The 12557-nt window shown below is 34.8% G+C and overlaps 1 protein-coding gene across 1 annotated transcript; it reads right to left on the reverse strand.

Annotated features, from left to right (window-relative positions):
• Nucleotides 1–3808: 3808 nt before the first annotated feature.
• On the reverse strand, nt 3809–8634 carry LOC129000884 (uncharacterized). Its single transcript, XM_054427950.1, has 2 exons — nt 8548–8634; nt 3809–5173 (listed from the first exon to the last, which is right to left on the reverse strand). The coding sequence occupies exon 2, from the start codon at nt 5156–5158 to the stop codon at nt 4052–4054; it is 1107 nt and encodes a 368-aa protein (XP_054283925.1). The 5' UTR covers nt 5159–5173; nt 8548–8634; the 3' UTR covers nt 3809–4051.
• Between the last annotated feature and the right edge of the window lie 3923 nt (nt 8635–12557).

Below are 12557 nucleotides of genomic sequence, written 5' to 3' on the forward strand. Positions count from 1 at the left end.
CAGCTATTTTTATATTTTGAATAAAAGGTGTCCTAAAAATTTTGTTTTTTTAGTTACCATAACGATTATACACAGAATTACTCATTATTTCATCCTGAATCAGGAAATAAATAGAATATGTCATTCCGATCAGTAGTTGAAAAGTTATTCTCAATAACGACTTCTTAAAAATTTTGGTGAAAAAAAGCTAAAAACGCATATAAATTTAGTAAATAAGTTATAAATTCAATATTTTTGTACCTAAATCTTCTAATTAAGTCTAGTATAAACAAAATATACTAACTAGGTTGACAAAAATAAAAAAATAAAAATAAAGTTGGAGATAGTGGCGTATCCCCTTAAGTACACAAAAAAAGAATAGGTCCATTTCTGCAACACTAGATTTGCAATTGAGGAATTGTGGTTGGTTATTAGTAACATACACTACCTGTGTCAGTTGAATTGTGCACATTTAAGACTGATTATGTCATGCCTGTTAGCTTTTAAATAGGAAGTTATCGAGTTGTAAAAAACATCTGATATAGATTAACAATATACCTAAGGGTAGGGTGGCCTACTTGTAACCATATTGCATTTTTTAATGTCTTGGAGCAGAGAAGGTAATCTGTATCATCCTAAACTGAAAGTATTTCTTCCTCAACCAGTTTTAAGCCTCTACTTGTGAGACGAGAGTGGTATAAAACCCTGTGAGATTATTAGGTAGCCTTATCTGCATTTCAATCTCAAAGCATTTGGTTGTGCAAAAGAACCCACTCTTAAATGGATCTAGTAATTGCATGCTCATTAAACATTATTACAAATTTCTGATTAAAATATGCAGTTTTCAGCATAATTTTAACCATAACAATTGATTGGTCCTTTCAAGTTTAATAGATTATTATATGGTATGGTTAAAACCATAATCATGCTGGTGATTTCCCTGGGTTGTACATTTATCATTTTCCACCTCTATAAACTATTCATAATTTCATAGTTCCAAGTTTGCGAGACTAGTAAGATGTGTCAGTTCTTATAAATATTTGGCTAATATCTACAGGGTGGTCATAAATTATTGGACACATTTTAAGATTATATAAACAAATAACCAAGCAACTTAGAAACATGGGAACTGTTTCATTGAATAGCAAATTTAAAATAGTTTTATACAGTAACTGCAAAACAATAATTATATAAATGTCAGTAATAATATAAAGTGGTTATAAAAAGGTTTGCAAAAATCATTCAAACAGTGAGTGTAAGTTATATTTTTTTTTTTCAATGACTTGTGTTTTGGCATAGTCAGCATAGAGCATGACAGAGTTAGCATGGCAAAACCAACAATGGACCTTTCTACACCAGCTGTGTATGACATTTGTTGAATCAAACCTTAAACTTGTGTAACAAAATTACTAGTGTGAAATAAAAAACAAAGTCTTTGGTTTCATGAAAGCAAATCTGTAATAACATTTCAAAGAAGGCTCCGTTTAGAGTATGGCCATAATTTTCCATGTAACAATTCTATAAAATGGTAATACAGACAGTTCATACGACTGGAAAGTGTCTAAAGGATCCTCATCTCAGAAGAACATAACTTGCAATAATAGTTTAGGTGATTTTTTTCAGTCTTTTTATAACTACTTTTCATAATTGCTGAAATTGTTTAAATTAATTGTTTGCAGTTACTATATAAAACTGTTTTAAATTTGCTATTTAATTAAACAATTCCCATGTGTCTATGTTGCTTGGTTATTTATTTAGTTTATTTTAAAATGTGTACAATAATTTATGACCACCCTGTATAATAGTGTTTTGTTAAAGCTGCACATTATCAAAACTGTATTACTTATTTATACCTGGACTTGACCTTTACCTATATTTTGGGTTGATGAGTCGTTTGTAGTTGTGTGTAATATTTTGGTAAGTAACATTTCAACAGCTTTTGGGTGTCTTAGAGTGTCACCAAAATTAAGTACTTCCACTGAACAATTAATCTTGAGATGAAAAAAGAACACAACTGCTGTCAATAAGTAATTCTTTCATACCCTCTACTTGTAATGCATACAATTAAAATCATACTTTTTATTGGATGCTTGTTAGTTTCCAAGATAGTGAAAATACTGAGTGCAGATGTGCACCTTGTACAAACAAACTAAAAGTAATCAGAGGCAACTGTATAAGGGGTTTCAAGAAATCTAAAGTAATGTATAACATTTCAAATAGTTTATTTAACTCAATCAAACCTAATAAAGTAAACTTAGAGGAACAAGCTGGTCTAGTGGTAGAGCTCGAGGCTTCGAAGCCCGAGGTCCCGGGTTGAAATCCCGCCAATCATCAATGGATCTATGTGATAATGACATGACCCAGTTTTGGTCTAGAACTTATCGTCCTAGGATGTAAAGGTGGGACATAAAATTTAAAAAAACTTAAAATTGACTTAGTCTGCAGATATGCAAAGGCAGTATAATAAAATGGTGCAGTGTTATACTTGCAATAACCCTATCATAAAAACCAATTTGGCCTGACTTGGTTAGTGAATAATTGCTTGTAAGAGGAAACATACCGAGCTCATGTATTTTTGGAATATGTAATATCAGTCTACAAATTTCAATACCTACCATATCAAATACGTGACGGTAGTAGATTCACATTGGCACTAGTGAGCAGAGTGTTGTAGAACGCTCATCGAGGTTGTTGGGGAAAAAATTAGGCTTTACAATATATAGGTTCTTTGAAGGAAAGCAGAGTGAAAGTTCTCGTCCCACTACACCACTGCTAGTGAAGACATAACATCATTGACATAAAATTGTAGCTTTCAGCCTAACATCTGTTAGCCAGCATCCAGTCAACAGAACTTAAGCTGAACAACATGTGTTTTAAAAACAAGCTTACGACAATCCAAAATAAACTGTATCAGCAATCTGACACAACTTTCTCCCATTAGCTTGTGAACAACACAACCTTTACCATGGGTAAGCGGTGGTAATTTGATAATTTATTTATTTTTCCTACAGTTACCTAACAATGTACATGTTCTCTCACTGATTTGAGAAAGCAAAGTGGCCAATTCGCTCATCAGTGAGACAATGTTAACATTGTCCATTGTCTCACTCCAGATTTGCGACGTTGCACGTTTCTTTACCAATTTATTTTGTTTTATGATGACTGTAGGAAAAATATTATGTGCAGAGTGTAAAGTGCAATCGCCTCACTCGCCTACGGCTCGTGAGTAAGGATTTCTTAGAGTGAGGCAATTGCTCACTAGTTGCACAAATAACTATTTTTTAACCAATTTTCTGCTGTTTTATGGGAAAATGACATGTTTCATTAACCTTTTAACTGTAATTTTTACAGCAATGGTAGTTACAGTATAGTTCAAAATTTAAAGGACTAAGCGTGCTAAATTTTTACAAAAACTGTTCAAGCCAATTTAGAGAAAATCTTGTTCTGTCATTTTATAAGTTTTTATGAAAAAAAATTTCCCATTAAAATAATACCTCATTAAAATAATACCTAATTGAAATAATGTCTGGAGATACTATTAATTACTATCTACATACCAAATTTCATCAAAATCTGACTAAAGGTCGTACACACAGAGACACCACTTAAAAACCACTTTTTGAGTACAGGGGGACCCAAAACGGATATATCCACTCAAAGTCAAAAATGTTGACAAAAACAATTATTTCTCTATATACTATAATACTATAATATAATAGTTATTGGCTATTTTTATATGTTTTGTGTAAGTGTTTAGTAAATATGACAATGACAACGTTCGCCTGAAGATGATCCCATGAGGATCAAAACCCGGTCACCTTTCAATGTCACAAGGATCACTTGATAGCAGTTAGTTGCACCAGTACACATATTGATCAGTGATTCGGATGCTTCACTCAAACAATATGAAATAGACCAGTACTTGACAAAAGCTGGCCTAGGGTGGGGGATGGCAGGAAGGTCACCGTGTTTCTGGAATGTGGTGAATGAGCAAGAGATAATAATATAATATATACAGTGACTGTAACAGTATTTATTAATGTTTTTCATATAAATGGTCACATGTTTTTGCTCAACTGAGCTCTACCAGCCCGTTGCCCAAGGCCACTTTGATGTTCCCCTCGGCCAATAGCCTGGTTTTGTTTTTTGATGCGACAGTTCTCCAAGACCCGGTGCCTGCAGGTGGCATGAAATAGCCAGGCTGGGAGTAACTCCCTACCACTCCTGTCAACAATTCCATGGAGTTGGTCGCTGCAGCTGTCACGCCGTCGTCTGTCGTCCTACAGCCAAGGAAGTAGTCATTGCCAGGTAAGCTAGCGTGATCCCAGGCCACGATTTTATATAAGATGCATCCTTCAAACTCACCTTGAGTTTCCTCGTAGTCTCGGACATGGCAGAGTTGAGATTTTCCCAAGGGACCCACGTTTAGTCTAACGCGGTATTTGACGTATTTGATCTCCTGCTCAAAATCCACACATTCACTGTACGGGTCAAATCTGACACAGGCTATGTTTTCAAAGTCAAACTTTTTTAGTATTGCTTGTAAAGCTTGGTTCAAATGTTCGCCCATCTTCCCATGGAATTTTCCTGCAAATTGGCCACATCCTAGGCCCGGAAGTACTAATAATGCTTTTCTACCTTCTTGTTTTGCTGTTTCATTCGCATACAGAAAGGCTGGGAGGAGTCTTCTCTCGATAACTGCGTTGTATCTCACCTGGCTTATCTGTCCGTGGTCGGAGATGTCGTCGAAATCTGGGGTTGTTGAGCGGAATCTGCTCCCATGGAGGAGTGGACCTGGGGTGAATATCAGTTTGACAGGTACTGGTGGATCGTGTGTTTTAAATGTTTTTTCGTGAACGTCCCACACTCCGTTGTCGAATGCCATGGCAGACATAGCAACAGACACGTCTCCAAGAATCCTCAACTCTGTTGGATTCCAATCTGAGCCGTCTCCGGATATTTCACTCTCAGCGAAGCAAGTGATTTTCTTGGTCAGTAGCAGTAGTTGCAGAAATTCTTCATTAGTAAGTTCAGGCAGAGGTTTTGAGTTTTGTAGATGTACTTTCAGATTAAAGCTTGGTTTAAGTTCATTTGACAAAATCTGCATCTTGTATTCTGCCAACAGCTGTGCAGTTTGATCGCTTAGCAGTAAGACATAAGATGACATTTTAGATGACATCTCTCTCCTCTTATTCTGAAAAATATATATTTTATAAATTAACTGATCCAAAACCCATTAAAATTGTGTTCTAAGAGTAAAATACAAAATCACCAGTAAATTAACTAATGTTGTGAGAGTGTCAAGACAATGAACAGATTGGGTTACTCATGACTCAGGAAAGATTTTTTTAGTAACAAAAATTAATCCACACTATGTATAGTGGTGGGTTGTGTTTACTCTTTCCTGTGTGTATATCCATCTGCTAACTGAATCATTGGGTTTGATAAGATTAAACAAGATGGTAATTCAAGAGCTTAGAGCTTGGATTAGATAACACACAGTTTATTGATTCGATGCTTCATTATTGAGCAAAGTTGCTCTTTGAGATCCGACCAAATGCAAATTTTGTTACCACATGTAATATCGGCTGAGCATATTTTATTCTCACGAAGGTTTGTGAAGAAACAAATTACAATACACTTGTTACATTTTCATGTCCCCAGAGGCAAAAAATATCTGTTCAGATTCATATACGGGTGTCACGCAAGTAAGCAGCCGAACTCCGGGAAATGGTTCTATGGGTCAAAATTAAGAGAAAATCAAGAACATTAATTCCAAAATTGCTTCGTTAAGAAGATATCTGTAATTTTTTTATTTTCTTATTACATTTTTTTTATCTTCGGATTGTTCCAAACGATCTTTACGGAAATTGTTATGTAGTCCTATGTTAAGGTGGAAGAGACCCATGGTAGAAAAAAACTTATCTTGATCCAATTCCAACATTTCAAAAGCGTGGCCATTTAAATTTAAATCACAAAAAATAGTTGATTTTATGACAAAATCTTAAGTTCAGCATTTAAAATGTTCTATCAATCGACACGTAGTTCACACAAATTAAATAAAAATAGCTGAAATGTCATGATTTTTACTTCATTACTAACTTCAACTACTAAAAATTATTGTGATATTTCAGTTATATTTTATAGATATGTGTGTCCTGTAAACACGATTAACTCCAGTAAAAATTATCCGATTTTGAATTTATACAACTATGTAAACCTACATATTCGAATAACTTTTTTAACCACCATGATCGATATATGGGAACACGGTTTTATAAGGTAAAAATTGGATTTTAAATTTACCAATTTCTCCACCATTTGTACATGGAGAAAACTTGAACGATTGTAAATTTAAAATTCCCATGTTTACTTATGGAGAGTAAGTAAACCGTTTAGTTTGCTTGATTGTATATATTTTGATGAAACTTGGAAAATTTATTTAGGTTTATTTCATTCTAAGCTAATCACATTTTACTAATTAACACATTTAATTACACTCCCTGTGGCAGCAAATCAAGGTTACTCATTAAACCTAATGTTACTTATTTAAATATGGAATAACAAGTTTACTTAGTCTAGTCTAGAAAGCTAAGGATGACAAACTTTTGATTTAATAACATTTAAAATATTAAATACAAAAGTCAGCTATTACTTTGATTTGGTTTATATTCTGTTCTTTACTTTTCCCCTTAGTTGCTATTTTGATTCTGCAACACAGCTTATTATTAGCGTAGAGACCTTCATTTCAATAAGTAATTGCTTTGCCTCTATAATTCCTGGTAAGTGTGTTGTCACAGTTTCTTTGTAATAGATTCTAACAAAGCCGCATTATTATATGTATTCTCACCCCGGGCATAGGAACTAGTTGTTAGCATGTCTCATTTGTATTTGCTCTGTTAGTTTTTATTTATCATGATGTTACATAATATTCAAACGTCTTTATTATTTATCTATCTATCTATCTATATCTATACTTCTATACTATTATAAAGAAGAGGTGGTGTCTGTGTGTGTGTTTGTATGAGCTAATCTCAAAAACTACTGGTCGGATCGGGCTGAAATTTGGCATGATGATAGCTCACATTCCCGATTAACATATAGGCATATTTTTATCCCAAAAATCCTTCGGGGCTCCGCCCCAGTGGCTCTGGAGTTTCCCATGTTAACCTTATGAGAAATGGAATTAATGAATCTTAACAGCTGTTTCAATTAAACAAGTTGGTTCTGTTCTATGATGTTCAATAGCATTAAAAGTTACAAGGATTACCAACAGGGTGCAGCACTAGCACTATTATTTCTTTTACATTTATGACAACAGCAAAAGGTGAGTGAGCGTAGCGAACGAACTTCAACCTGGAGGCGAGTGAGCGTAGCGAACGAGCTAACCTGAAGGCAAGTGAGCGTAGCGAACGAGCTAACCTGAAGGAAAGTGAGCGCAGCGAACGAGCTCCAACCTAAAGGTGAGTGAGCGTAGCGAACGAACTTCAAAAAGAACCGAAATTTCTTAAACCATGTCCTCACTCATAACTGCTATAAGCATTTGATACTTATATGCCAACCCCGTACGAAGGACGGGTACTCTGCTAGTAATAATAATAAATGTACATGATGTTGTAAAAAGCATCAATATAATTCAAATACTATACTGATATTAAAATATAATAGTAATTAATCTGCATGAAGTGTGGAGGATAAAACACAAAGTAACTGAACAATTTAAAAAATATATTATAGTCCTAGCATTTCTTATCAGAATTACTCGTAGGCTATATCAAGGCAGATGTGGATAATTCTTTAGTAAAATAAATGATACGTTTAGTATGCATGTTACTTAAATTCTTTCAATAAGTTACCGTACAAAACTTTGTTATCTGTTTTTTTTTTACTAGAGGGCTAGTACTAAATCCCGAGACGAAGAAGGTAGGACATTGAATAAGGATGCAAAATGGGTGGTATTGTACCGACCCGGGCAGCCACAACTAATAATTAACCATATGTTTTAGTCTTTTTTTCACTACTAGTTTTTCACTTGGAAGTCGCCAAGTGTTTTGAAATGTTCGGTAAGTTATATTTTTATACTGTGTTAAGGTAGGTTGTAACTTTAAATTTAAAAGTGGTTCTTTCGTTACACCTACACCTCACCATCACACCACAGGCAAAGTCCCGATGCGAAAAGCGGATAATAGAAAATGGAATGAAGCTTGAAGAATGTGAATGCAGTGTTTCCACACGACACACGACTAAAAGAATAATTTCGCTCACTATGGGTCCAAAAATCCCGTTTAATCCCGCTTTTGAATAATGAAAATCCCGTTTTATTCCGCAAATTTTGTTTGTTCAAATCTGAGAGTTATAATATATTATACCTATCTTGTTTAAATAGTAGTTTCTTTAAACATTGCTATTATATTTTACTACAGTAATTTTATCAATTGGGGTTGTTCGCTAAAATAAAGCATACAAAATAAAACGGACGTCATAATCGAAAATCCCGTTTTCGGGACAATAATCCCGCGTATGGAAACCCTGTAGAATAACGCAAGCGCAAGCAAGGTTTATACGTACTTGTGGGAAGGGAACTCCAGTAGAGATGTGCGTAACTGAGTCCGAGAGTTCCAGAACAGTTAAGACTAAATGCCAAAAAAGACTCGTTGGGAGTTGGAGAATACTAGTAACACTAGGACTAGACATACACTGACACTAACTCTACTGACTCACTAGTATCACATACCTGTTCCGGAACAGGTATATGAGACTAGTATCATAATGGAACAGTCTCGGGTGGAACTGTTCCACGCACTTGACTAGTATAGTATGGTACATCTCTAAACTCCAGGCCGTTGGCCGAGGCCATGCACGAGGGAAATAGTGTTCTGTATCGATATTTTGGACCGATATTCGATATTTTTGACATCGATGGAAATTCACCTACATTTTCTGCCATCGGTGTTTTTGGTCGATATCGGCAGTATCGATATTTTTACTTATTAATGTCAAAAGTACCTATACATTTTAACATTTTCTTGTCAATTAAACGTCAGTAGGATAATGATGAAGTTTTTATAAAAAAATTAATTCAAACATTCCGTCAAAGTTTGAATTTCGTGAGTTACTATTGAGATCGTTACTGGTGGTAGCACGACTGGCGACCCATGATGATGAAAGCACTATAAAGAGGTGGTGGCAGAGTGTAAGTTGGTTTTGGACTTGGTTTGGTTATCGCTTAGGACTTGTGAATTTGGGATGTAGATTTTCTTTACTGAGATAAGACAGACGAGGCGACTTTGATGCTGTTTTACTAGCTTTCACTCTTGATTTGTAAATGGGGCACCTTATTTCCTACGCAACATATAGTAGGTACCTATATAACATATAACATAACATATAAAACCCCTTATTTAACATAACATGAACCCCAAATGATCTTTGTTTGCCAAATTATTTTGACACTTATTAGCAGTTTCACAGAAGTTAAAATATGCCTATGGACTGGATAGTACAAAATGATGTAATATCGATATTTCTCCAGTGATTTATGTATCGATGTATAGGAACCGATATTACTACCTTTCGATATCACAGGATCGATGGACAATAACATGAAAGAAATGACGACTTTTCCTTGCGAGTTATGCGAGTTATGTGTGACAAAAACTATACCGGCTACCACTATTACCATCCTATCGTTGAGCTGTTCCTTTTTTTTTTTGGCATTGAGGAATGAGGAGTGAAGTGACACGTTGACAAGATAACTGACAACCCCCTATGGTGGCGTACCTTGTGGGATGTCTTCAATACCGAAGAAGATATTCAAGATTTGGACGCAATCACGGAAAAAGATTATGTCGTTACCAGCATGATCACGGAAGATAAAAATTATATCTACAAGACCAAAGAAGATATACAAGATTTTTCCCTAATCGCGGAAAAAGATGATGTTGTTTCCCTGTCCATGGGAGACGATGATGATCTAAGTTTTATACGTAAGGAATATTGATCCAATTTACACACAATTCACATTCATTCACGTTCAAATTAAAATACGCAGTACCGGTAATGGTACCGGTATCATCTACATCTATACGGTATGATCTATGGAGATCATACTGGTTAGTCTATTGCAGTACTGTGGGCGATACCGGTTCAGGATACCGATTATACATTAAATGAAGAAAATGTCAAAAGTGTAAAATGTGTCCTAGAAAAATACTGTATCAAATTGAATGATATCATATTTAGATTTTCCATCCCCTTGAGTGCACTCCGTTCACAAAATTTAGCGGTTATAGGGGAAGCACTATTCCATCCCCTTCATGCTCTACCTTTGAAACAACAGCTGAAAAGCTTATAAGCTCAAACCGCCAATTAGCTGTAACCATAGACTAAGGAACCAATTACTGTAACATACTAACATACATTAAGAGAAAATGCGGTGGGGGAACCCAGAAAAACTTCCTACAAACCACATTTTTTGTGAATATGGACTGTAGTTTGTCTGTGTTCAGCTTGAAAGGGGCGTAAGGTGCTACCCCAATAACCTTCCACGAAAATAAGAAGAGATGGGTGATAAACCACCAACTCCCTTTCAGGAAGTGCGAAAAATGGTATGGCGTGATTCAAAATTATTTTACTTATTTATTCATGGCAAAATCGCCATTTGTACAATCAATTACATGCATTTAGCGGGTTGTTGGAGTGGTACCTTACTTGCTTAGCCTCATGCTTAACTGCTGTTCTTCTCCTCCGCAGTCATCAAGATTGGGGAGCCCCTATCTTTTTCTACTTTTCTTGTTTTTCTGGTATTGTTGAAGAGTTTCTGGTTTCTATTGTCTTCTGTTAAATATAGGTTCATCCAGGAATTCTTTTAGGTTGTAGTAGGGGCGTTCGAGGAGATAGTTTTTCAGTAGGGCAGAGAATTTCCTTGTGTCTAATATTTTAAAGCTGATTTGATATAGTAGACTGTAAAGTTCCATGCGTCATCTATATGTTTGGGTTCATGCAGTTTTTACAGTCTATACTGTGGTAAATTTGGATAATTTTTCTTCTGGTAAAATAGTTATGGGTTTCACAGATTGTTTTATGGGATCCAGTTTTATATCCAGGTATGGAAATGTTAATGTGAGAACTTTTTAAAGAATGGTTTGCAGTGTTCTTGATAGGTAGTGGAAATGATTTAGGGTTCTTATTGCTTCTTTTTGTAGTACAAAAAATTATTGAAAAGGTATGTACTTGCTGCACCCCCGGCAACAATTCCAAAGCGGAGGCGTGATTCTATAAGTGCTTGGTATGCAATTTTGGTTCTAGTAAAATATCGGTCAGATTTGTTATCCTTCTCATGGCATAAATTGATGTAGGTAGTTTTTGTTTCAGAAAGTTAATATGGTGTTACCATTTTAAATTTTCGTCTATTTGAATTCCCAGAAATTTTGATTTGAAGAATTGTTTAATATGTTTTAGAATATTTTCTGTTCCTCCGTTGGTTATAAGGTGGTTATAAGGGATCTTGATATTTTTATACTGTGGTGTCATCGGCAAAAATTATACAGTCCATTTCTTTTGGAAGTTTTTCAGGTAAATTGTAATATGATAAAAAGGAGGGGTCCGAGGATGCTTCCTTGGGGAATACCTTGTTGGTTCCATGATAAATCTATGGTTTTAGTCCTTGATTTAACCTGTGGATAGATTAAAAACAATTAATTGATCATCAAACATTATTAAGCGTAATCCTTCATATCAAACCAACCAAGTACTGTATTAACAATGTTACAGTACGTTCATTGATATTATGATAATAATTATCATAATATCAATGAACGTACTGTAACATTGTTAATACTTGGTTGGTTTGGTTTAACAGTTAATCAATTATTGATTAACTGTTAAAGCATCGGTGCTAATTTTGTTATAATATTAAGCTATGGTCATCACCACGTTTATTGTTTTCATGTTGGTACTCACCATCATAAAATTCACAAAATGCGATTGGGCAGGCTCGAGTCACGACGACGCGACGTTAACGAGTTTTTCTTCAGATTGCTGTGGCTGAGTGAGTGTTGAGCAGTGTTGCCACTTTTAGGGTAATTACCCTTTTTTAGGGTAATTTACTAGTCTTAGGGTAAAGTTTAGGGTAATGGTAGATTTAGGGTAATTTTAGGGTAAAACAAAAAGTTAGCATAACAATGGAATTTTAACTAAAAACATGAAAATAACCTTCAAAATTCGGCAAAAACGTTTATTACCTACATATTATAGCCCAACCGTCATATGCGATTCAACCCGCTTAAAAATCTATTGTTAATGATGCATTTTTCATAAGTTAATCGATCTAATCCTCTAATCAATAGTTGTGAATTATCTCAATTCTATAACACGTTATAATAAAATATGACATATTATTCATTACTTTTTGATTTTTAATTATTGAATTGAATTAAACTAGGATTATTTAACAAATTTTTTAAAAAAATTACTGCCAAGTATAGATTTGGTGTTACCGTACTGTATTATAAAGATATGATTGTCCAAAAACAGTAGTAGGCTAAAATGGGTCGACACAGTAAGAAAATACGATAATT

The sequence above is a fragment of the Macrosteles quadrilineatus genome, unplaced genomic scaffold (genome assembly GCF_028750875.1).
Source record: "Macrosteles quadrilineatus isolate MER2022 unplaced genomic scaffold, UCM_ALF_1.0 Scaffold_8__2_contigs__length_117827958, whole genome shotgun sequence".
NCBI lineage: Eukaryota > Metazoa > Arthropoda > Insecta > Hemiptera > Cicadellidae > Macrosteles > Macrosteles quadrilineatus.